This window comes from Rhinatrema bivittatum, chromosome 17 (genome assembly GCF_901001135.1).
Source record: "Rhinatrema bivittatum chromosome 17, aRhiBiv1.1, whole genome shotgun sequence".
Lineage (NCBI taxonomy): Eukaryota > Metazoa > Chordata > Amphibia > Gymnophiona > Rhinatrematidae > Rhinatrema > Rhinatrema bivittatum.
In genome coordinates, this window is record NC_042631.1 from 40,851,339 (window position 1) to 40,877,996 (window position 26,658).

The 26,658-nt window shown below is 42.9% G+C and overlaps 1 protein-coding gene across 1 annotated transcript in view; it reads left to right on the forward strand.

Moving 5' to 3' along the window:
* The window catches only part of LOC115079486 (mucin-5AC-like), a 186,495-nt gene that overhangs the window by 60,416 nt on the left and 99,421 nt on the right, over window positions 1-26,658 (forward strand). The window contains exons 16-21 of the mRNA XM_029583111.1: window positions 3,895-3,947; window positions 5,015-5,115; window positions 10,198-10,349; window positions 10,929-11,067; window positions 13,212-13,322; window positions 23,771-23,947. Coding sequence (XP_029438971.1) covers window positions 3,895-3,947; window positions 5,015-5,115; window positions 10,198-10,349; window positions 10,929-11,067; window positions 13,212-13,322; window positions 23,771-23,947 — 733 coding nt within the window. The remainder of the gene's footprint in view (window positions 1-3,894; window positions 3,948-5,014; window positions 5,116-10,197; window positions 10,350-10,928; window positions 11,068-13,211; window positions 13,323-23,770; window positions 23,948-26,658) is intronic.

Sequence of the window (26,658 nt, forward strand, 5' to 3'; positions counted from 1 at the left end):
ATCAGGTGAGGCGAATTTTGATGCAGGAGCCATGGCCATTTTGTCTAAGGCAGCAAGGTCATCGGCAGCAGCATGTGGAGCAGGGGAGACCCCCTCCAAGACTGTCTCCTTCAGTAATCAAAGTTGCTGGTCGCCAGAGCAGTTCCGAGAGAGAAGACTTTCCTCTAGGTTAAATGTGCTACTTGCTAACTTCATGGAATGCCCCCTAGTCCTTCTATTATTCGAAAGTGTAAATAACCGATTCACATTTACTCATTCAAGACCTCTCATGATCTTAAAGACCTCTATCATATCCCCCCTCAGCCGTCTCTTCTCCAAGCTGAACAGCCCTAACCTCTTCAGCCTTTCCTCATAGGGGAGCTGTTTCATCCCCTTTATCATTTTGGTTGCCCTTTCTGTACCTTCTCCATCGCAACTATATATTTTTTGAGATGCGGTGACCAGAATTGTACACAGTATTCAAGGTGCGGTCTCACCATGGAGTGATATAGAGGCATTATGACATTTTCCGTTTTATTAACCATTCCCTTCCTAATAATTCCTAACATTCTGTTTGCTTTTTTGACTGCTGCAGCACACTGAGCCGACGATTTTATAGTATTATCCATTATGATGCCTAGATCCTTTTTCTGGGTGGTAGCTCCTAATATGGAACCTAACATCGTGTAACTACAGCAAGGGTCATTTTTCACTCAATGCACAATAAAGCTCTGGAATTTGTTGCCAGAGGATGTGGTTAGTGCAGTTAGTGTAGCTGGGTTTAAAAAAGGTTTGGATAAGTTCTTGGAGGAGAAGTCCATTAACGGCTATTAATCACGTTTACTTAGGGAATAGCCACTGCTATTAATTGCATCAGTAGCATGGGATCTTCTTAGAGTTTGGGTAATTGCCAGGTTCTTGTGCCTGGTTTGGCCTCTGTTGGAAACAGAATGCTGGGTTTGATGGACTCTTGGTCTGACCCAGCATGGCAATTTCTTATGTTCTTATGTCCTCCAACAATGAATTCCACCTGGATAGGAGAGCCTTCTGAAGAGGCCACATGTGAGCAAAGCCAAAAGTACCAAGGCCAGACATTCTTCCATGTATGCAGCATATGTATGCATTTGGAAGGTCTTTGAATCCTGGTGTATGGCCAACAGAGTGCAATCTCTACAGACTACGGTATTGCATGTTTTGTCCTTTCTTCAAGAGGGTTTGGTCAAGGGATTGGCTTATAACTCTCTTAGGGTGCAAGTAGCAAGTCTGAGCTGTCTCAAAGGTAGTTTAAAGAGCCATGTTCTATCGGCACATCCGGATATCATATGTTTCCTACGAGGAGCAAAGAATTTGTGGCCTCCGGTGAAGAAGGCATGTCAGCTCTGGAGTCTTAATCTGATACTTAAAGGTTTGTGTGAGGTTCCGTTCAAGCCACTCAGAAGGGCAACTTTGAAGGACTTGACTCTGAAGATGGTCTTCCTGGTAGCTATATGTTTGGTCAGGAGGATTTTAGAGATCCAGGTTATTTCTGAAGATCTTGGAGTCAGGGGTGTCATTGCATATGGTGCCTTCCTTCCTGCCCAAAGGACCTAGTCATTTCATGTTAATCGGTGGAGCTTCCAGCATTTCCAGATTTGGATTCCTCCACACCTCATGCAAGGGAGCTTAGGCTGTTGGCTGTGAAGAGGGCATTGTTGAGAAGTCTGAAAGTTATGAATGATTTTTGTAGATCAGACCAACTTTTTGTTCTCTGGAATAGGCCAAAGAAGGGGGGACATAAGAACATAAGAAATTGCCATGCTGGGTCAGACCAAGGGTCCATCAAGCCCAGCATCCTGTTTCCATCAGAGGCCAAACCAGGCCACAAGAACCTGGCAATTACCCAAACACTAAGAAGATCCCATGCTACTGATGCAATTAATCACCAACCAACCTCGTTCCCTTTGTTCCAATCTTCCACAACCATCATCAAGGGGTTCCCTTGATGATGGTTGTTGAAGAACTGATGCAATTAATAGCAGTGACTTTTCCCTAAGTAAACGTGATTAATAGCCGTTAATGGACTTCTCCTCCAAGAACTTATCCAAACCTTTTTTGAACCCAGCTACACTGACTGCACTAACCACATCCTCTGGCAACAAATTCCAGAGCGTCTAAAGCTATGTTCGTGTGCTGGCTTAAGAAGGCAATTGTTTCAACATATATATCTAAGGGTCTACCAGTGATTGAAAGTTGAGGGCACACTCAACATGTGCTTAGGCGGCTTCTTGGGCTGAGGCACAGCAGGTGTCTCCTCAGGAGATTTGCAGAGCAGTTACTTGGAAGTTGCTGCACACTTTTGCCAGACATTGACGCTTGTGTGTTGTGGCTCTGATCTCCAAGGGTTATGGCGAGTGTCCTGCGAGCAGGACTCTCGGGGTCCCACACAGTTTAGGGGTGCTTAAGATCATCCTAGGAGTCTGGACTGATCTGGGTATGTACTGGGAAAGGAAAATTGGTTCTTACCTGCTAATTTTCATTCCTGTAGTACCACAGATCAGTCCTGAGACCAGTGCAGTGTATGGTGAGGAAAGTCTTCTGCTTGTTCTGTTGTTTGTATGAGTGCAGAGTTGTTGGTGGTTGCCACATTAGTTTTCTGTATCCTTTTCTGGAACAGAATGTGCAATAGAGTTTTCAGTTGTTTTACGTCAACAACCTCCTGTTCCTTGGGAGTGGGGTTGGCGGTTAAAGTTTGGCTTTGAGATCTCATCTTGGCTTGGATACAGGTCAATAGTTAGGGACTGCAGATGGCATACTAGGTTAAGTACAGTATCAGTGAAACTTTGTCTCCATCTGCTGGCAAGGAGGCAAAACCCAGGAGTCTGAACTGATCTGTGGTACTACAGGAATGAAAATTAGCAGGTAAGAACCAATTTTCCTATATCAAATGTTGTCCCCAAGGCCACTTTTCTCTCAACTCTCTGTTATTCTGCTTTCTCATACCACTCAGTCCACTGAAAGCCCCAGGATGCTGGGCTTCTATCCAGAGGATTCAACCTGTAGGGCCATAGGCTCACAGGGATGGGGGACCAACAAAGAGTCTCTTAATGTCTTGAGGTTTTCTTCTTCTACCATACTCACACTTAGGATGTCTTTGCTTTAGGCATCTCTGATTCTTAATGAAGACACTGGCCCTGGGCATTCAACAAACTTTTATTGCAACCAAAATACATTAAAGTCTAATTCACAGCAAAGGTTTTCTTTTGATCTTCTCACAAAAATAAACCTTAGGCAGGACCAGGCTCTCAAAACGCAGAACTCTTAGAAAATCTGAACTGCTCTCCTCTTCCGTTCTGGCCAAGACAAGCCCTTCCAGACCTGGGGGAGACTGGATAGGGCAGAGTCTCAAATGGGGAACAAACCACCAACTTCTTCTCTCACAGACTCCAACTAAAAAGCAAACCAAACCCATCCTTCTCCTCATGCACAGCCTGCATTTAAAGAGCTGGTTGAGCAATTCAGGCAGACCTCGGTGGAGCTGCCTGCAAGGGATAGTCTGCGAAATACTGAATCCTAGCCTAGGGTTGAAGCTAGGGAGTCCTAGGTGGTCCCTTATACTACTTTGAAACAGATTGGGGGATAGCACTGCTAAACAGGCAGCCTATTGTGTGCACATCTACCTTTCTTGAGAGAATACAATTTTGCTATTTGACTGCAAGCTTGGCACTATTTCGATTTGCACCGGAGGCATGCCATCATTGAGTGAGAGAATAAGGGTAAACTGAGAAATGAGGGGTGGCGTTAAAGCAATAAGTATCAGTTATGCTCCACACATGGTACATTTTTACATGGTCGTGGGCACCCAACAAGATGTAAAGGGATTAGGATAAGGATAGAGCTAGGTTTAAAACCAATAATATTTCTCCTTTTCTTATACAGCACCTGCATAAATGGAAGACTGATCTGTGCTGGACATGATACCCCAAAGCCAAGTAATTTGCTTTTTTTTCTTTCCTTAGTTCCAAAACTACATACATTTGCTTATGTATCTGCCTACAATATGACTATAATCTTTATAGATGATATCACTTGTTATTAGTTTAGAGCAGGATCCATCAATATCTTTTTTCAGCAGATGTCTCTCTGGTAGCCCTGAGCTTAGTAATATTCCAATACCTTTTTATAACTAGTACTAAAGCTAAGTGTTTGCCATGGAAAACTGTAGAACATTTCACAAGTCAATGTTAAAATGAATAGTGGTCAAGGTTTGGCCGGATTCAGGGAGCATGATGGCAGGGTTCTGGAAGGAGTCTTGGTGCATGGCTCCTGTCTGATGACTGCAATGTCTAGACTAGGTATGGTTTTTTTCTTGGGGGAAGGGGAATAAAATAGGGGAAAAATTCCAGGGGTTCTCACAATTGAAGGCTCCTACTGCCATATCCCAGGTCTGGTTCCAACTGTGCTAAAGTTAAAAGGAGCAGAAAGATGGTCTAAAAATAAGGAAAGAGTGATTCAATGTTCTCTTTATACCAGCAGATCTCTATTGGGGCTCGATTCAGCCAAACTGATTTTTACCTTTGGAGATCAAATACAGCAAAAACTCCATATGGTAACTGTCAAAAAGGCATATATTTGGCAGATATTAGACAGCAAAAGAAAATATTCATCATGACCCAAAAAACAGTATTTGACTCTTAGTGGTGTATAGCCAAAGGAGCCAATATGCATGCTCAGTTTACATCCTCCCCTCTATCCATGCACCTCCACCCAATGACCAATCTATCAAAATACATACGAGCCTTTTATTGACTTCTGGGAGCCCTCAGATCCAGGGCCTCAATATCAAACTTTTTGAATTATATTTATTTGCAAAGTCAGCAACGATTTTGACCATAAATTTGGATGAATGACATCATCAGGGAATAAGAAGTCTTCATGAACCCATGAAAGCCTAAGACGCCTGCTATGAATGCCCCGGTAGAGTTATGATGCAATAAAGGACTGCCATGTATCTTGCATTTCTGATTTCATAAACTCTTCCATCATGTTTCCCCTCTAGACTGCACTGCTCCAATGTACTATTTCAATTGTTCCAATGCTCCTATCAACTCCAGAGGGTCAGAGTGCCAGAAGAGCTGCCAAACCTTAAATATAGGCTGTGTAAGTATCAACTGAATAGGCTGCATAGAAGTGAGAAAAAGTATATGATCAGGACCTAACAAGTTCAGCTCTGCATAGCAGTTGAAATAATATTGTATTAGCTATAACACAAGCTAAGCTTTGAGAGCTTTTAGATGGAGAATATATTTATAAATGTGCACAGAAGGCAGTTGTCACAAAACAATCCAGATTGTTTGGAAATACAAGACCTAGAAGAGCAGTAACAGAAGCTAGAGGAAGGATGAGATAAGGAAAAGGGATATAAAATCACAAATGACTTGGAACAGGTGAATAGGGAACAGTTATTTACCATTATCTGTACGCCGATGACGTGCAGATTCTAATCCCCATTACAGAATCTATTTCAAAAGCGCTCACCCATTGGAATAACTGCCTTATATCTATCACCAACCTCCTAAACAGACTAAACTTGGTCCTTAATGCTTCGAAGACGGAGCTCCTCCTCATTTCTTCAAACGAAGATAATATTCACCTATCATCCTCACACAACACACGCATCACCCATAAGCATGTGAGGGATCTAGGGGTACTGCTGGATAATAGACTAAACCTAAAGAAAATGGTCAACACCACATCCAAAGACTGCTTTTATAGACTCCAGGTTCTGAAACGACTCAAACCACTTCTTTTTTTCCAAGACTTTAGGACAGTCCTCCAAGCGCTACTATTTGCCAAGATAGACTACTGCAGTGCCCTTCTCCTCGGCCTCCCCAAATCGACCACCAAACCACTGCAGATGATACAAAATGCGGCAGCGAGATTACTAACCAACACCAGCCGTGGAGATTAGGGATGTGAATCGTTTTAGGACGATTAAAATTATCGTCCGATAATTTTAATATCGTCTTAAACCGTTATGGAACACAATACAATACAGATTCTAACGATTTATCGTTATAAATCGTTAGAATCGTGAGCCGGCACACTAAAACCCCCTAAAACCCACCCCCGACCCTTTAAATTAAATCCCCCACCCTCCCGAACCCCCCCCCAAATAACTTAAATAACCTGCGGGTCCAGCGGCGGTTCGGAACGGCAGCGGTCCGGAACGGGCTCCTGCTCCTGAATCTTGTCATCTTCAGCCGGCGCCATTTTCCAAAATGGCGCCGAAAAATGGCGGCGGCCATAGACGAAAAAGATTGGACGGCAGGAGGTCCTTCCGGACCCCCGCTGGACTTTTGGCAAGTCTCGTGGGGGTCAGGAGGCCCCCCACAAGCTGGCCAAAAGTTCCTGGAGGTCCAGCGGGGGTCAGGGAGCGATTTCCCGCCGCGAATCGTTTTCGTACGGAAAATAGCGCCGGCCATACGCGTATGGCCGGCGCCATTTTCCGTACGGAAAATGGCGCCGGCAGGAGATCGACTGCAGGAGGTCGTTCAGCGAGGGTTCCGGCGCCTCGCTGAACGACCTCCTGCAGTCGATCTCCTGCCGGCGCCATTTTCCGTACGAAAACGATTCGCGGCGGGAAATCGCTCCCTGACCCCCGCTGGACCTCCAGGAACTTTTGGCCAGCTTGTGGGGGGCCTCCTGACCCCCACGAGACTTGCCAAAAGTCCAGCGGGGGTCCGGAAGGACCTCCTGCCGTCCAATCTTTTTCGTCTATGGCCGCCGCCATTTTTCGGCGCCATTTTGGAAAATGGCGCCGGCTGAAGACGACAAGATTGAGGAGCAGGAGCCCGTTCCGGACCGCCGCTGGACCCGCAGGTTATTTAAGTTATTTGGGGGGGGGTTCGGGAGGGTGGGGGATTTAATTTAAAGGGTCGGGGGTGGGTTTTAGGGGGTTTTAGTGTGCCGGTTTTTCGATTTTTCGATTTTTCGATTTTTAACGATGTTCAGGCGAGGGATGGGGTTCGGGAGGGTGGGGGATTTAATTTAAAGGGTCGGGGGTGGGTTTTAGGGGGTTTTAATGTGCCGGTTTTTCGATTTTTCGATTTTTCGATTTTTAACGATTTTTAACGATTTTTCACGATATTTTACCCCCCCAAACGGCAACAATACGATTCCCTCCCCCTCCCAGCCGAAATCGATCGTTAAGACGATCGAGGACACGATTCACATCCCTAGTGGAGATCACATTTCACCTATCCTTAGAAAACTACATTGGTTACCAGTAAATTTTAGATTCCTCTACAAATCACTCACCCTAATACACAAATCGATCCATCATCAACTCCAACTCGACCTGGAAATCCCCTTCAAATTACACTCTTCCAACAGACCAATTAGAGATATTCACAAAGGCACGTTGAATTTCCCCCCTACCAAAGCCTCACGCCTTTCCTCAACCAAAGACCGAGCTTTTTCAATAGCAGGACCAGCTATATGGAACAACATTCCTTCAAGCCTCCGATTAGAACCTTGTTTGATAATGTTCAGAAAAAACCTCAAGACGTGGCTTTTTCACCAAGCATTCGATGACCCTCCGGACAATCACTAGTCTTATATCTCTCCTGGACATAGAGGATAGAGGTCCACTATCCTTTTGAACGAAAGACAATCACAGGATAAAGCAAATTCCTTTTGTATTATGCTATAATTCCTCCTGCCTTTCTTTTTTCCAGCTTTAAGCTTCCCAAGTTTTTTATTCCTTGTTAAATGTAACTTTGCCTTATTCACCTCTCTTGTTAATTACTATTTTTATTTATTGCTTCTGTTAAACCCTTGTTCTTTGTAAACCAATCCGATATGGTTATCACTATGAAGGTCGGTATAAAAAAAGTGTTAAATAAATTAAATAAATAAATTTCACATAGTGCAAGGAATGGGAGATTCTCCATGAAGCAACTGGTAGTAGATTCAGGACAATTTTAAGAACTAATTTTTGGCAAGTTGTACGCCAATTTCCGATGTATACTGTTCCCCTGCTTGCCCGCAGGTGCAGGGATGAACAGCGTGCACGTGCGGCAAAAGCAGCATGGCGTTTGGGGGTCTGCGTCAATTATGGCTGCACCAGTAGAACGAGCCTCGTGGTTGACGGAGTCTAGCGCTTATGCTTTCCCAGTCAGCGCAGAAATGATGTCCATTTTGATTCCTTAGCAGTGTTGGCAGGAGAGACAGGGGAATCCTGTCCTGCGGAGCTGCAGAGAGACACTTGCACTGAGGAGTCGTCTCTAGTTCTGATAGAGGTCTTCTGCTGGTTTTAATTTGCTTATGCACAAAGCTTTAGCGGAACAAGCAGCAGCGGATGCTGGCTTTTGGCCCCGGTCTCCATGGATTCTCAGCCAGTCAAGAGGCTAGAGCTGTTGAGAAGCTCTTCAGGGCTTCGATGATTTTCAGTGCCAGATGTTGAACAAATCTGGTTCTAAACACTCCATGAAGTTAGCAAGTAGCTCATTTAAAACAAATCAAAGAAAATTCTTTTTCACTCAGTGTATAGTTAAGTTCTGGAGTTCATTGCCAGAGGATGTGGTTACAGCAATTAGTGTAACTGGGATTAAAAAAAAGTTTGGATAAGTTCCTAGAGAAAAAAATCCATAAACTGCTATTAATTAATAAGCAATAGTAGCTTGTGATTTATTTAATGTTTGGGTACTTGCCAGGTACTTGTGACTTGGATTGGAGACAGGATACTGGGCTTGATGGACCATTTGTCTGACCCAGTATGGCATATCGTATGTTCTGATGATCCTCTGTCCACACATCTGGATGTTCTACAGTTCCTTCGGGGAGTTAAGAACTTGAGTCCTTAAGTGTGGAACATTTGTCCGTTTTGGATTCTGAATTTAATCTTTAGAGGATGTGTGAGGCTTGGTTTCAGCCACTAAAGAGAGTCCAGTTTGAACCATTAAAGAGGGCTACGGTTAAGGACTTGACTTTTAAAGTGGTTTTCTTAGTGTTTATTTGTTCAGCCAGGAGAATTTCAGAGCTCCAGGCGCTGTTGTATTGAGATATCATACTACAGATGTCAGATTCAGGGGTATCTTTATGCATGATGCCTTCTTTTCTGCCTGAGGTAATCTCAGCCTTCCATTTTAGTTAGATAGTGGAGCTTTCAGCTTTTCCAGATTTGGATTCCTCTACTCATCACGCAGGGGACCTTAGGCTCTTAGATGTAAGGCATGCATTATTGAAGTATCTAAAGGTCACTCATGATTTCCGTAGATCAGCTCACCTCTTTGTACTATCGAATGGTCCAAAGAAAAGAAGTAAGGTATCTAAAGCTACAACTGTGAGGTGACTGAAGAAAGTGATCGAGTCGATTTACATTTCTGAAGGGCGGCCGCTCCTGGGGGGTTTAGGGGCGCACTTGACACGATCTTAGGCGACTTCCTGGTTTGAGTCACAACAGGTGTCTCCACATGAAATGTGATGGGTGGCTACTGAGAAGTTGTTGCACACTTTTGATAGGCATTATCACTTGGATGTCGGGACTCCAGCTTCCATGTGCTTTGGTGAGTGTGTTCTATGAACGGAACTCTCTAGGTCCCACCTGAATTTCAGGCAGCTTAGGTACATCCAAGGAGTCTGGGCTGATCTGGGTACATACAGGGAAAGGAAAATTGGTTTTTACCTGCTAATTTTCATTCCTTTAGTACCACAGATCAGTCCAAAGACCCGTCAGTTTACTGGGGAGAGAGTCTGCTGCTTGTACCATTGCTTTGTGTATATAGTGCAGAGTTGTTGGAAGATTTCAGTGTTGATCGCTTATGTAAAATTTGGGAAACAAGTTTTCCATTGTCTTTTTCGGCAACTTCACATTCCTCTGGCTCGTTGGAGGGGAGAGAGTTTGCTTAGAAGTTTATGATTGTTGCTGATATCTTTGCTTGGGTATAGGTCAATACGGATGGACTGCAGGTGGCACAATGGGTTATGTACAGTGTCAGTGAAACTTTCTCTGTCTCCATCTGTTGGCATAGAAGCAAAACCCAGGAGTCTGGACTGATCTTTGGTACGACAGGAATGAAAAATAGCAGGTAAGAACCAATTTTCCTTTTGCAGTTCTTGCATTATTAATTCTAGCTATGAAATTTTCATTGAATTTGCACAAAAGCAGCTCCCGAAAGTGTGATGATCTCCTACAAAACCACTTTTCTGATAAAAATTATTTTTCAACAATTTTTACAGTATGGCTCACAGTGCATCTCTGGCTGCTTGTGCCCTAAAGGATTGGTAACTGATGGCTTAGGTGGCTGTATCCCTCCTGATGAGTGCCCATGCATTCATAATGAGATTGTCTATCAACCCGGCGAACAGATCAGAATTCAGTGCAATACCTGGTAAGCTCTGAAGAACACTAGTCCCATAATTACCTAGTTTTTACCTTATGCTGTACAATTTCACATAGAAGAAATATTGCAGCGTTATGCATGACGTGGAATACTCAGATACTGGATAGGTTGGAACATTTATTTTTTTATTTTTTTAATATACCGACATTCGATCTGAGATATCACATCGGTTTACATTCAGGTACTGTAGGTATTTCCCTATCCTCAGAGGGCTTACAATGAAACAGACTAACTTGTGGAACAGGGTCTACACAACAAAATAAGGTGTATTTTAGAATTGGTTTAGGGTTGGTATAGAAACATCCAATGCAATAGCAGATAAACATCTCAAGGCCAATCTAATCTACTTAGAATTCTTATTCTAATATTCTTAATCGCTTGGTGTTGGCATGTATAGTTTCCTGTAGCTTACAACACTACAGATGGTAAAGCTATCAGAAGTAAATGACTAATTCATTTATTGGGATACATCAATCTTGGATCAAGCAGAAGTCCTTAAATCAATTGTAAAGAAAAATTAGGAGTACAGAAAATAACCCCTTCTATTATTTTTGCCTTCTTTTCTAGTATATGTAAGAACAGAATATGGAAATGTACTAAAGAAATGTGCCTGGGAACTTGTGCCGTGTACGGCGAAGGGAATTATATAACTTTTGATAGCAAAAACTATCGTTTCAGCGGTGACTGTGAATATACATTGGTTCAGGTACTTATCTTTGGCCTTGACATGACATATTAATCTAGTATTATTCATGTATAAGTACTATCTACCTTTACCTAGCTATCCAATCTAAATTTAAATCCGATTGTCATTAAGATTGATCTTCCATTCCTTATTACTCGAATTCTTCCTTAGGTTCTTTAGATCTTCCATTCATTCACATATACTTGCTTTTGGGCCAGAATTTTGTATGGTCATCGATCTCTCACTATCTCTGCACCTGTTTCTAATCTAGTTCATTGTAATCTTGCTGTTGTCACCTCTACAGTTTTTTGGCTAAATTGTTTCATTTCAGGAATGTAATTCATCTCTTCCATTGACTGCATTGGTCATCCTTCATTCTTCAAATGATTTTGAAAATGATGTAATTATCTTACGAGCCATTCAGAAATGCTCACCATCTTCCTACAGTAACTCTCGGAGATGAGTTTTCCACTTTCCACACCTCACTCGCTTGCCTCGTTTGTCACTCTCTTCTTTCCATTTGGTTATGCTTCCTATTAATATTCTTTGATGCCACTGCTCATTGTTGGAATTACTTAACCCATCATCCTTTTTCAATCACTTTGTTTGTACCCTGGCTACGTCATCAGCCCTTCAATTAAATCTCAGTTCTTTCTTTCGGTTCTGTAAGTTATAGGAGTGTGCACTGAAAAAAATATATTTTGTAGCAAGTTTCATTGCATTTTCCATTTGTGTCATTTGCTTTTGTTTCAGCCAAGTTCTGTGTTGCCTTATTTCATTTTGTTTCATTTACTTTAATTTTGATAATCAAGCTGCAGCAATCCTTCCTAGCAATCCAATCACTACCCCCCCCCCAGCCCAGCAGTGCGATCAGCCTCCCGATAGCTTGATTCCCCCCACCTTAGCAGCCTGATTACCCTCCTGACAGATTGATTCACCTCTCCACACAGCCCATATCCTGCATCCTGCAGTTTTCAATTCCCCCCCCCCCCTTTCATATGAGCCATCTAAGTCCCTCAGCAGGAGGAATTGTTGTTCACGTCCTCTTTGTCCCTGTGCTGGTTGCTAGTGCTGACAGCTTACCGATGTCATTAGTAACGAGCACCATCCTTGCCAATCAGCGCAGGAGCAAGGAGAAAGTAAGAGATGCCTCCTCCTGGTCCAGGCGGCTTATCAGGAATCAGAGGCTGCAGGTAAGCAGGAGGAGGGATCAAGCTTTCATCAGGAAGGGTGATCAGTTGGCTGGGGGGAGGGGAGGGCGATGGATCAAGCTGTTGGGAGGGGGATTGGGTGGCTACGGGGGGAGTGGGTGCCAGAGGGTGGATCAAGTTGTCATGAGCATGATCGGATGGCTGGGGAGGAGGGTGCTGAGTGTAGGTCAAGCTGCTGGGAGAGTGGTCAAGCAGGGAATCAAACTGCTGGGATTCCGTCACCCATTAGAGATGAAGCGATATAAATCCAATAATATTTCAATTTGTTTTATGTAGCTTTGGATGGAAAATGAAACAAAGCAATACATTTCATTGTATTTTCTACTTTTATTTCAAATGACTACACATCCCTAGTAAGTTACCATGCTCAATCAATCCAATGAGAAGAACAATTTTCAAAAGTTGTTTAAATAAATAAATGGCCATTTGCCTGGGTAAATGGATTGTCTGGAAATTGCCCAGCCTTTAATTGGGTAAAAGTAAGGGTGGGGGATCAGCAACGCATTTACAGTCACCCAGAGGAAAAGTAGGTAGGTCTCGGGGTAAGATTAGATTGGAGGAGGCAACAATGTACAGTTTTGCATTTTTAAAACTACACAAGTCATTTTGAAGGGAAAATGTATCAGCAGAAAAAGCAGTCACAAATCTCTGGAGGTACTTCTTCCAGGGGCAGTTTTCAAAGGGAAAAATATGCTTGTGCTTTCCTTTTGAAAAATGGTGCAAAGTCTACAGGTAAAATGGCTTTGCAATCACTGGCATAGTTTTGAAAATTGCCCCTTCCAAATATCAACGAGTCACTGTATCTCATTTTTGTAATATTACTGCAGAGTGATATAGCTTTTTCATGAAATAAATATAATAAGCAAAACAATAATCCAACATATGGCAAAACTCTAGAATGATTACTGATATTATGGAGAGACCACTAATCATAAAAAATTTCATTCTAATTAGGACTACTGTGGAACGCACCCCATCACCGGAACGTTCCGGGTGATCATTGAGAATGTCCCCTGTGGCACCACCGGAACCACCTGTTCTAAGTCTATTAAAATCTTCCTGAGAGTGAGTAGCTTTATTGTTAAAGAAACTATTTTCACTTGTGTCCTAGGAAATGGAGTCTCTTTACTTTTTCCCCTGCTAATTCTCTTTACATCTGTAGGGAAATCTAAACCAAGAATTTATGTTTTATAAAGCTCCTACTCACCCTAACAGGATTTCTTTCAGTAAAATCCTTAGTAGGACATATCTATCTCTAATAAAGAGGAAAGTTGCCCCATGCCTGCATCACTGGTATGCAAATTTATCTCTTCCCCTCTCTCCCTGCACTCTCCAGCTCTACCCGTCTCTCTCCATATTGTCCAATCCACTCTCTACTTTGCTCCCTCCCTGCCTGTATTCCTTGGCTCTGTCCAGCTCCACCCCTTTCTCTGTATTGTCCAATCTGGTGCCGCAGACAGCCACTGGTGGGGAGGCCAGGCCCCACCAGCAAGAGAGGAGTCCGAGGATCATGCCACTGCAGACAAAGCAGCAAGGTGACTAGAGGTGAGTGAAAGGGAAGAGGAAGGAATATGTAAATGAGTGGGGATGGGATGAGAGTAATGTGGTGGGAGGGAGTGGGGTTAAAGAGAATGATGTGAGTCCAAGTGAAGGGTGGGAGGTGTGGTGTGAGAGCAAGTGAAGGGAGGGAAGGTGGGGTGGGATAAGAGGCATGGGGGGAGTGTGGAGTGAGAGCAAGTGAAGGGAGGGAGGGGGTAGGGTAAGTGAAAGGATGGATGGTGTGAGAATACGAGGGAGTGGACACAGATGAGGTGAAAGTATGTTAAGGGAGGTAGGTGAAAGGTGAGAGTAAGAGAAGGGGAAGGGGAAGTGAGTGAGAAGAAAGGGGGTGAAGGAGAGAGAAAGGAGGGATGGGATTAGGGTAAGTGAAGAGTGGGAGAGTGGGAGAGAGGTTCTAGGATAAGATGAGAGAGGAAGTCAGTGAGACGGAAGGGAGAGGATGGGTTGTGAGAGGGCCTGCTCCATGCGCACCTACCTCTGTATCTCCAGACAGAAAAGCAGGTAGGTTTCCAGGGATGTGGCATAGTTGCCACCTTCAGAGAAATTGAGATATATTATTGACATTCATGGGGACCTTGCTCTCTACTTATTCCCTTTCCCAGGATTTTGAATCAATGAAAAGGCAGACATAAGTCCCTCATCTACAAAATCTGAGAGGGGCCCCCTCTAGCCTTCTCAGTGATTTGGAAAGTTTGGGCATCCCTGCTCTGCTGCTACACTTCAGTTATTTCCCATCCTTGAATAGGCTTTTACTAATGTTTTTTCTATAATTATGGACATCATCTTTGCTTACCATTGCCTATTATTTTAGGAAATATAATATATAGCACAAAACTGAACTAATATAAGTTTGAATCTAAACCTCCAAACAATGTTCTCATCACTATTTCTTGTATCACTCTGAAAGAAAATGCTATACTTTCAATTAATGCAGAATGTATGCATTTATGATTACATTTATTTATCAACCGCCAATTAATCTGTAGGTGATTTGTGTCAAAATATATTCAACAAGTAGAAACCTTCAAAACTTTATGGAAAGGTTTACTGTAACTGGTGAGAAGCAGAGTGCTAGCAATAAGTCTATGGACAAGGTGATCAACTCAGAGATGTACCAGGATCCTTGGGGCCAGTGACTGTCTTTCTGATCACTTCAATGAAGCTAGTGCTTTCATAGTAAAGGAAAACCTAACCCATAAATATTTTGAATCTCTCTCCTCCTGGGATCTTTGGGAACTTACTTGGATCTCTCTTTGCTCCCAGGATTTCAAGGAATCTAGTTTGGATCTCTATCTACTCCCAGGACAGCAAAGTAGTACCAATCTCAGATCTCTCTCACCTCCTGGGATCTCACAACATCTAGCTTGGATTTCTGTCCCCTCCCTGGAAATGGGAACACCCAACTTATATATTTTTTTCCCTTCTAGGACCTCAGTACACCCAGTTTACATTTCAATCTGCTCCAGAAAACTAACAGTTATTGTATTTTCTTCAGATTTGTGGGATATTTTTGCAAAGCTGCCATTCCTTATTATCCATGCCAGACCAATCAAAAAAAGTGTTTTCTCCATCTGCCAGCACATGGAGACAAACAAAAGCTCAAAGCTGACTTCAATCCCCCTATTGGAGCTGGTGCTGCCTTTAGCTCGTCAATATTTTTGTGTTTCCAGCAGACAAGTGGTTTCTTATTTGATAGCTTTTATTTTCTTTTTCCATAAAACTTTTTATTGAACATTTCAGAATTTTTGCTTACATCTTAAATCTTATTACAATTTGTAAAATACACTCCCTAACAGGAACCACTGATTCAGGACCAGTGAACCTTAATAAATCAGATGCATTCTAAATACAATAGCTTAACATCTTAAATCTAAACATTCATTGAAGAACATTCAGTTGACAAATAAATGGCTGAATAACTGGGTGACTAGACTAATCTACTAGGCAGGCTCTCCTGTTTTGAACTTCTCTGGAAACTAAATTTAGCTTGAGGAATCTCTTGGGAAGTTCTGTAGAAACGCACCCCATGCTTTTGAAATGCAATCCACGATGAATTAGAGTTTAAAATCCATGTTCTATATTCCAGATGAAGCAGTTCTGTAAATTCTGCCACCCAAAGTGGCACAGTAGGTGCCTCCATGGATAGCCACCTGACCAATATGCATTTCTTCGCAATACACATACCCTTAATCACAAATAGAAATTCAAATTTAGAACAATTTAGGTTGAATACCTAAAATACATAACGTTGAAAGCTTGTGGTAATGAAACCTGAAGAGTGATAGACAGGTATTGGAAAATGAATTCCCAAACATTTTCTATATAGTCACATTCCCATAAATCATGACAAAAGGTAGTGTTTGACTTTGAACATTTTATACAAGAGGAAGTAGCACATGTCATATTCCCATTTGAAATGCTGTGAGGGGAGAAATCACAATCTTATGAAGGCTGCATAATTGTTGTTCTCTCATGGATACGGAAGCAATAGACTTATCAACAAGTTTTAAAGTATCACATATTTATTTATTTATTTAATAAATTAACATGTTTTGTATACCGTCATTCGATTTCGCCATATTTCCACTTCATGTATTGTAACTTTCATATCGTTACTCTGGTTGTTTGCCTTAAACTGTAATGTGTTATATTTGTATTCCGATTGCAAACATTTATAGCAAGTAGAATGTTTATATTTACCATTCAGGAATATTCTTAACAGCCTCTGAAACACAGCAGAAGTAATGTTCGCAGGTCATTTAAGTATAATAGCATGAAGATAGCTCAATGGTTGCATATATGACAGATAATCATTGTCTTAAAATTCCATCTCATTTTACAATATTCAAATGTGTACATTTTACCATGTTGGCTATCAATAACATACTGAATTGTATCAAAACCTTGTTGACTTAATGATTTAAATAGATTGCTGTTATTACCTGCTGAAAAATGTAGATTGCCTCGGATTGGTAGCCATGGTGATATCTCCCAGGGCAGAGCTAAGTGCTGATGAATGAATTTCCTTGTTATTCTCATAGCATCTACCAATGGGTTATCTAGAATGTGCTCTGATAGCCTCAATTTCCTCGTATGCAAAATGAAATGAAGATGATGAGAGCAATCAAACTTTGTTCCATCCTCACAGCTGAATAATAATTGCTGATTTTTCACCAATCTCCTTAAAACCTCATGTTATAATACTTGATGTTAGGGAATCCTCGTCCTCCGTCTCCCATTGGTACAGAGAGTTTTGCCATAGAGAGTCTTGCCTTTTTTTTTCCTGTTAGATAAACTCTGAGTGTAACTTATATATAATTTTAATCTCCTCCTTCTGTGGTACCAGTGGGAGCATCTGGAGAGCATATAATAGTTTTGGTAGAAGCATCATTTTGATTAATGCAATCTGCCCTGAGACAGAAAGTGGGAACCTCATCCAACTATGTAACTTCTTCTTAAATGTATTTATAATTGGATCTGTATTCATGGAGCACCATTTCCAATATCTCTGTGGATAAAAATCCCCAAATATTTAAAATATTGCTAGGCCCACTGCAGAGGAAAATTAGGCCAATGTTCTGCAACCGAGCCTGCAATGTTAGGAGCCTCAGACTTGTCAAGATTTAATTTAAACCCCAAGAATCTGCCATATGTGGTAAATAACTCTAAAATAAATTCCATGTGTTCTTCAGTTTCAGGGACAAACAAAATGTTAATGGCGAATAAAAATATGGCTGCCAAATGTTTATCTCCTATACTTTTTATTTCTTGCATATACATCTCTAGAGTCACCACCAGAAGTTCTAAGTTCGAAAGTGGAGAGAGTGCGTAGCCCTGTCTAGTTCCTCTTGCAAGATGGAATGGTATCAAAAAACTTCCATTAACCAAAAAGCTTGCTATAGGGTTATAATATAATACCCCAATAGCATTCCCAAGAAAGCCAGAAAATCCAAACATTTCTAGGGTTCTACTCCAATTTTTTCAGATGAAGTTACTATCTTCTCCTGACTGTTCTTAAGACCTGTAATATATAATGAGCTAAACATTCCTTTGGACAAATTTGCAAGTAGCTTTCCTGTTTTATTGCCATAAAGATATAATTTATGTTTAAGCATAAAAATGTGCAGGTGACTCTCCAAGACAATTTCTCTGTGAGCATTTTCTGTGCTACCTAAAACTCTTGTTTAGCTTCATCTGTATTGGACCTATAGTTTTCTTTTTGGCTTGTTCCAGTTTCCTAGTTAAATCCATGATTTATCTAAACTTTTCTTTTTACAAATAGTGAAACTAATTCTCTGTCCCCGGAGTAGAGCTTTAGCTGTTTCCCACATCAGACCTGGATTGGCTTTGTGTGGGCACTGTTATTTTCAAACTCCAACCATTCGTTTTTCAAATATTGACCAAACTCTTTCTCTTGAGTTAACTATGCTGGCATTTTCCAATTAGAAAATGTGGGGTGAGTCTCTCGTGAATCAAGCATGCATGTGACTGGGCAATGATCTGAAATTACCAGGTTTTGGTTGGGGTGATTTAAAAACCAAAACAATTGTGTTATCTTAGCTTTAAAATTGGATACTGAAGAACTGAAGGCAGTATCAGATCCCTATGGGGGAGTGAAATCAGCTTTGAGCTTTTTTCTCTGTCTCCAACTGCTGGCAAGGTGACATAACCCTCTTGTTTGAACTGATCTGGTAAGACGAAAGGAAAGGAAATTAACAAATAAGCTTAAATTTCAATTTTTTTGACACATCTATGTATTCTGTGTTTTAATTTGACACCTTAATAATATATCTACTGTTACAGTGAAATATGTCTTACAGTGATGTCCACACATAAACCTTATATTTGCTAACAAATTGGACATTATTCATTTGATGGAGTGTACCAACAACTCCCTCATTCTACCTTAAGAAGCCCAGTTCAGGCTTTTAACCCAGTCCTCCTTAAGACAGAATGCCACAAGGGATTCTGAGTGAAAAGAGGTTCCCTTCATCCTGTCATAAGAGCTCAGGCTTAGAGAGCTTGAGGACATCCTATGGAGCTGGTAGGACCTCACAATACACCCAGACGGAGTATGTTTACCTAATAGTTGTGCCTGTCGCAAAGTAAGGTACTATTTTGTTTTTTGTATCTTTGAAGCACTGTAAATAAATACTTGAAACAGAATTAAGTTGGTCCCGTCGTATTGTGTTCCTGAGCTATTCCTGCGGCTATTAGGGGTGTGCATTCGTTTGAAACGTATTGGCAATCCACAACGTATATGCCATATTCGTTGTATTCGTGGGGGTCACGAAACGTATGGCGAACCCCCACAAATACAACATATCACTAACGAATAAACCCCCACCCTCCTGACCCCCCAAGACTTGCCAAAAGTCCCTGGTGGTCCAGCGGGGGTCCTGGAGCGATCTTCTGCACTCGGGCTGTCGGCTGCCAGTATTCAAAATGGTGCCGATAGCCTTTGCCCTTACTATTTCACAGGGGCTACCGGTGCCATTGGTCGGCCCCTGTCACATGGTAGGAGCTCAAGATGGCGCCAGCCGTCCATTGTTCCTACCATGTGATAGGGATGTGAATCGTGTCCTCGATCGTCTTAACGATCGATTTCGGCTGGGAGGGGGAGGGAATCGTATTGTTGCCGTTTGGGAGGGTAAAATATCGTGAAAAATCGTGAAAAATCAAAAAAAACGTAAAATCGCAAAACCGGCACATTAAAACCCCCTAAAACCCACCCCCGACCCTTTAAATTAAATCCCCCACCCTCCCGAACCCCCCCCCAAATGACTTAAATAACCTGCGGGTCCAGCGGCGGTCCGGAACGGCAGCGGTCCGGAACGGGCTCCTGCTACTGAATCTTGTTGTCTTCAGCCGGCGCCATTTTCCAAAATGGCGCCGAAAAATGGCGGCGGCCATAGACGAACACGATTGGATGGCAGGAGGTCCTTCCGGACCCCCGCTGGACTTTTGGCAAGTCTTGTGGGGGTCAGGAGGCCCCCCCCAAGCTGGCCAAAAGTTCCTGGAGGTCCAGCGGGGGTCAGGGAGCGATTTCCCGCCGCGAATCGTTTTCGTACGGAAAATGGCGCCGGCAGGAGATCGACTGCAGGAGGTCGTTCAGCGAGGCGCCGGAACCCTCGCTGAACGACCTCCTGCAGTCGATCTCCTGCCGGCGCCATTTTCCGTACGAAAACGATTCGCGGCGGGAAATCGCTCCCTGACCCCCGCTGGACCTCCAGGAACTTTTGGCCAGCTTGGGGGGGGCCTCCTGACCCCCACAAGACTTGCCAAAAGTCCAGCGGGGGTCCGGAAGGACCTCCTGCCGTCCAATCGTGTTCGTCTATGGCCGCCGCCATTTTTCGGCGCCATTTTGGAAAATGGCGCCGGCTGAAGACAACAAGATTCAGTAGCAGGAGCCCGTTCCGGACCGCTGCCGTTCCGGACCGCCGCTGGACCCGCAGGTTATTTAAGTCATTGGGGGGGGGGGGTTCGGGAGGGTGGGGGATTTAATTTAAAGGGTCGGGGTGGGTTTTAGGGGGTTTTAGTGTGCCGGCTCACGATTCTAACGATTTATAACGATAAATCGTTAGAATCTCTATTGTATTGTGTTCCATAACGGTTTAAGACGATATTAAAATTATCGGACGATAATTTTAATCGTCCTAAAACGATTCACATCCCTACCATGTGACAAGTCTTGGGGTGGTCAGGAGGGTGGGGGGTTGTAGTTAATTAAATTTAAAGGGTTGAGATGGGAATTTTTTGGGAAACAAATACATATGTAACTAATGAATGGATTGGGGTCCCCCGAGAATGCAATGGATTTGGGTCCCTATGAATACGAATACTGAATGGGATGAATCCATCCCTGCTGCACATCCCTAGCGGCTATAGCAGGCCCGAATATACTACATATGATGTCAGAAGTCAGATTTGTTTTTTGTTTGTTTAAGCAGGAAGAACAAGAAAAAACTCACAGTATCCCAGAAAAAACCCCAATACCTACTTGCAGAGTTTTCTTTCCTTAGGCCTTCTGACTTCAATTTCTGCTATAGCAGGCCAAGGGGGATATCCCTGCCTGGGCAGTCAGAGTCAAATAGTAAGTTAGAGCTTAACAGACCAGGAGGTGATTTTTGTTTTCTCCACCTCGTGTGAGTTATCTATTTGCGAGCTGGCCCCAAAAGGAGATAAAATGAAGCAGGTAATCCATGTCCTGGCCATGGGTCAGCAACAACTGCAAAATGCTCTGTAAATAGATAAACAGCAGTGGCTACAAGACCAATTAACGCAACAAGGCACAGTCTTACCTCAGCTAGCTGAGGCCCTGCAATCAGCTATGTCCAGAATAACTCACCTTCACATATCCTGTTTAAGATGAAGGGAGGAGAGATCCTGGAGGTCTTTCTACAGAACTTTGAATGGACCATCCACCTGTCGGCCTGGCTGGAGACTAGACGGACAACTTACTTGGCTAATTTGCTCACCAGCAGGAGTCATGTGACTTTCCAGGCCACCAATCCAGATGGGAGGGCTTCTTATTAAGACGTCAAGGCCACTATACTACAGAGAGTTGGGCACTCCCCAAAATACTACTCTCAGCAGTTCTGATGAGCGGCCCTAGAGCCTGGGTAGAGCCCCAGGAACCTCTTTCATCATTTGAAAGATGACAGGTGGAAGTAGCTCCAGCCAGAGGCAAGGTCATGACTGAAAGTGGCTCACCAAATACTCCTGTATCTGGACTAGCCTACATGGATCTGGGTCTGTCGACGTACCAGTCTCACCAGCACAGTCAATGCCCGTTGGCATAAGGGGCTTAGAGAGACAACCCATAACAGTTCCCTGGTGTGGTACAGAAGATAGAGGACCTCAACAATGAACCTTGGAGATAGGGGGCTTGGCCTCCATACCCAATTTCCAGATGCGAATCTCATCCACATGTTTTAACTATGGACAGAAAGGACACTTGGTAAAGGACTGAGAGTATGGATAAATCGAACCTATGGATGTTTGCCTGATGACCCAGCCAATGCCAGAGGAGGAACTGTACATACTTAAAAATAACGTTCTGAAGAAAAAAAGAATACAGAGAGGTGGCGACAACCTAGAAATGGGGCCTTGCAGACCCTCTCTGTTTGTGCCCTTTCAGCAAAATTTTTTAAGCCCGACACGCATAAAAGCTGGGGAATATGCGCATGGCTGGGCCTTGCATGCACCGAGCTCATTTTAGAAATAGCTTGGCCACGCTCGTATCTCCCAATACATTTAGAAGTGCTGGGCTTGTTGTAAGGGGCTGGCCAGGGGTGGAAACTGAGCAGGAAAGGGCAGGACAGAGGCCGACCGAGAGAGCTGCCATTATGCCCTGTCCCGGGGAAGCACGCACCGGCAGCCAGCCGGTACACCAAAGTTACTTCTCCTTGGAAGGAGCAGTAAGTAGTAAAACAAAAATTGAGCTAGCTAGGTAGAGGTTAGGGGTCAGGGAGGAGAGGGGAAAAGTTAAGTTCCCTCCCAGTCCGCTCCTTAATTGCTGGAAGTGGGATGGAAGAGGGAAAACCCTATTCGCATCGCTGTGCATTGATTTGTAAAATTCCCCCCCGTTGCGCACAGGATAGGCCACTCGCCCGCACATACGTGCATGGACATTAAAATCTGGCGCACATGTGCGTACGGGAATCGTATTTTATAAAATGCGTGCACCGATGCACACATGTTATAAAATAACCACATCCATGTGCGCACGTGAGGAACCACGCACATGGACACATGCGCGCATTTTTTAACACTGACCCCTTTGTGTGGAGTATGGTCATGAAGAAGACCTTTGTCCATATAGGCAGCTGGAAACCGAAGAGTTGTTAAGTGAACCTGGTAGAGCAGAAACCTGACTGGCCCTACGAGAGGGTTCTTTCTGTAAAACAGAAATTCATGCAAAGGAAGAATATCCTTGGCTTGATGGCTTGATGACTTGGAGGTGGATGGCTTGATGACCTGGAGGTAGATGACACGAGTTAGCAGAACAACTTGAGAAGGAGCAACTTGAGAAGGAGCAAAGAACAGGGACAAGGCCCCAGTGGGAACACGATTGGGATCCCAAGTTGTCAAAGATCCAAAGCTGCAATTTTGTGGCTGTCCTGCATGCATGATATAAGGACTTTATAATCCAGGTTGAACTGGAGTGTACTTCTATCGAAACCTTGGTAGATTCTGCCTGTAGCAAAATGCTCATTCGCCAGGACCTACTGTGTCAAGGTCTCATCAACTATAAAAGGAAAGAGACATTGACATGTATACATGGGGACGGACAGAAGTGTTTAACCTCCCACGACCTCTTGACAACCGCCGCAGCACAAGCATGCTAGAAGCGGGTGTCCTCCCCGAGCTCCCATGCCCAGTAATCCTGGATCAAGATTATCCCCATTTTGCAATCTTATGGAAACAACTCATGGGTAGTAGGGACAGTATGGCTGGAGGGGGAGGGAACTTGAAGCAGAGCCAGTGTGTGGCCCAGGCTTATCTGGATGCTTGACCTTACAAGACCAAGCTGAGGGGGAGGGTATCTGATGGAGTATACTGATAATTCCCTCATTCTACTTTAAGGAGCCTGGTTCAAGCTTTTAACTCAGTCTTCCTTAAGGCAGAATGCCATACCCTACCATAAGAGTTCAGGCCTAGAAAGCTTAAGGAGGCCCCAGGGAGCTGGTAGGACCTCATGATACACCCAGGCAGAGCATGTTTACCTGATAGTTGTGCCCGATGCAAGGTGAGCTACTATTTTGGTTCTTTTAACTTTGAAGCACTGTAAATAAATACTTGCAACAGAATTAAGTTGGTCCAGTCTTATTGTGTTGCTGAACTATTCCTGTGGCTGCAGCATGCCCGATTATGCTACAGTTCACAATACTAAAAGGTTTGTTCATGATTTCCAATGATTTCTACTCAAACTTTTTTGTATTCTTTGATAGAGCTATAAATTGTTGCTCAGCAACCAGGAAGTTGAAGTGCTTGAGAGCAGCAGAGAAGAGGCACCTTTCAAGATTCATCAAATGGGTATCTATGTGGTAATTGAGATCAACATTGGACTAATCGTCATATGGGACAAGAAGACTGGTGTTTTCATCAAACTTACTTCAGGTTTTAAGGTGAGATTTTGTTGGCAAATATAAACTGTCAATTTCTTTTTATTAGGGATGTGCAGGAAAAAAACATTATTTTCTTCTTTTTATTTTTCCTTTTGGGATTTTTTAAAATTAGAGTTTCATTTTATTTAATGCTTATTTCAGTTTGGTTTGTTTGCTGAACTGAAATAAATATTAAATTTAAAAAACCCCAAAAGATAAAAACAGAAAGAAACAGACACCTCACACCCTCCGGAGCACACTTGCTCTTTCCAAGGGGTCTCCAGTGAATAAAGGGACAGGAGCAATCCCTAGACACTCCTGTCCTGTTGGCCCCATTCATAAATGACACTGGTTCCATTTTGTTTTATGGCCATACAGCATACGGCCTTAGAACAAAATGGTGCTTGCCTCAGAGCCCTATAGCCAGTGCCATTTTGTTCTATGGTCTGCACGACCATAAAGCAAAATGGCACCAGTTCCATTTTTGAATGAACGCCAGCAGGACAGAAGTGTATAGGGATTGCTCCTGCCTCTTTTTTCATTTGAGACCCCCCTCAGAAAAGTATGCAACTGGAGGGTAGGGAACCTTAGGAGAAGGTGGCAGCGGGAGCATTTCCACCTCAAAGTTTTTTAAAATTGACTTTCAGAAACAAAAGTAAACCAAAAATGAACTCATTTCAGGGTGCTTTTTTTAATTTCATTTTTAAATAAAAGAAAGTGAAACAGGAGTATTTAATCACATTTTTCATTTCATTTAAAAATAAATGTATTCCTTTCTTCTGCAAAATAATAAAATGTGCCTTTATTTGCTGAAAGCTGAGAGACAGGCAGACTCATAACTTGTGTGGAGAGAACGTTAAAGGGCAGGATACCATGGGGGTTAATATTCAAAGGGTTTAGGCTCCTAACATTTGTAGTTAGGCTCCTTTATTGGCCCTTTTGAAAATGTACTAGGGCTGAAATCCTAAATCTTGGCTCCTAGTGCACAATACAGCGGACAACTTCAACTTCCATCAGTTCAAACCTTTCAGCATGTTAAGTTAGAAGATAGATCTTTCTCTATGATAATCCCCAAAATTTGAAATGAACTTCCTTCACTGATTAGGGAATTGAAAGATTTTATGTGATTCTGTCGCCAAGTAAAAACTTGGCTGATGATGTTCCAGGTATGATTGCTTTTGTACTATTATCAGTAATTTTAAATGAGTCATCTCCTGGAATGCTACTTCTGATTTATGGTAATTTTAGATGTGTCTTGTAAGCAATGTTATCCCTTTCCATTATTTGGAGGATGTTTGTTTGATTTTATGATTTTATTGTGATTTATGTTTATTTGTTTTGTACATCGCTTTGGAAGCTTTTATTGTAAAAATTGAAAATCGAATTATAAATGTTGTAAATAAATAAAATAGTTTCATTGAGATCCTAAATTTAGGAGTCTAAAAAGTGGGTGGAGTTAGGCAGGGAAATAAACAGGATCTTAGCACTGATTTTTCAGAACTAGGCACCTAATTTAGGAGCCTAAGGGCCTTATTTACCAAGGCTATCGCAAGCCTGCGATAGCCTGCGAAGGTAGTGCACACCTGCGCTACCTAAATCAGGGCGGAGTCAGCCCCGGAAGAAGAGGAGTTGGGGCGTCACCGGGGCCGATTCTGTGAAGATGGCGCCCTCCAGCGAAAAGGTAAGGGCCTTTTCGCGTCCTATTTTGTGCCCAATAGCTACATCTTCTATGGTGGCGCTATTGGGTGCAAAACCGGCAGCGATCATACCACGATGGTCAATCGCTGCTGGCTAGTGCAGGACCGCACCCCCCCCCCCCCCCGGGTCGACCCCCCCACCCCCATTAGCGCAATTTTCTAAAGTATCGCAGGCCTGCGATACTTTAGAAAATGAGGCCCTAAATCTAGGCAAATGAATAGTAGTCCTAAACTTAGGTCCCTAATTTTTAAGCCCTAAATTTCTGTGAATTTTCAGAGGAAAACTTAGGGACCTAAGTTTGGCTGAAAATAGGCACCTAATTTAGGGACTAAATTTAGGAGCTCAGCTTTTTTGGAATATTTGCCCCATATGTCTCACCTAAAAGTCTGCCAAATTAAAAGGACAATTTTCAAAGCAATTCATGAGGGTAAAATTGTTTACCTACATTAGCCAACTGTCTGAAGATTTCCTTCCCTCAGTGTGGCTAAAAATGTATACGGTGTTCCATCCTATGCATATTGTTAACTGAGGCGTTCCCAGGAGCATATTTAGGTCTGGGTAGAGAAACATAAGAACATAAGAAATTGCCATGCTGGGTCAGACCAAGGGTCCATCAAGCCCAGCATCCTGTTTCCAACAGAGGCCAAAACCAGGCCACAAGAACCTGGCAATTACCCAAACACTAAGAAGATCCCATGCTACTGATGCAATTAATAGCAGTGGCTATTCCCTAAGTAAAATTGATTAATAGCCATTAATGGACTTCTCCTCCAAGAACTTATCCAAACCTTTTTTGAACCCAGCTACACTAACCACATCCTCTGGCAACAAATTCCAGAGCTTTATTGTGCGTTGAGTGAAAAATAATTTTCTCCGATTAGTCTTAAATGTGCTACTTGCTAACTTCATGGAATGCCCCCTAGTCCTTCTATTATTCGAAAGTGAAAATAACCGAGTCACATCTACTCGTTCAAGACCTCTCATGCATAGATTGCATTTTCAAAAATATGTACAATATTATTGTAACCCCTACC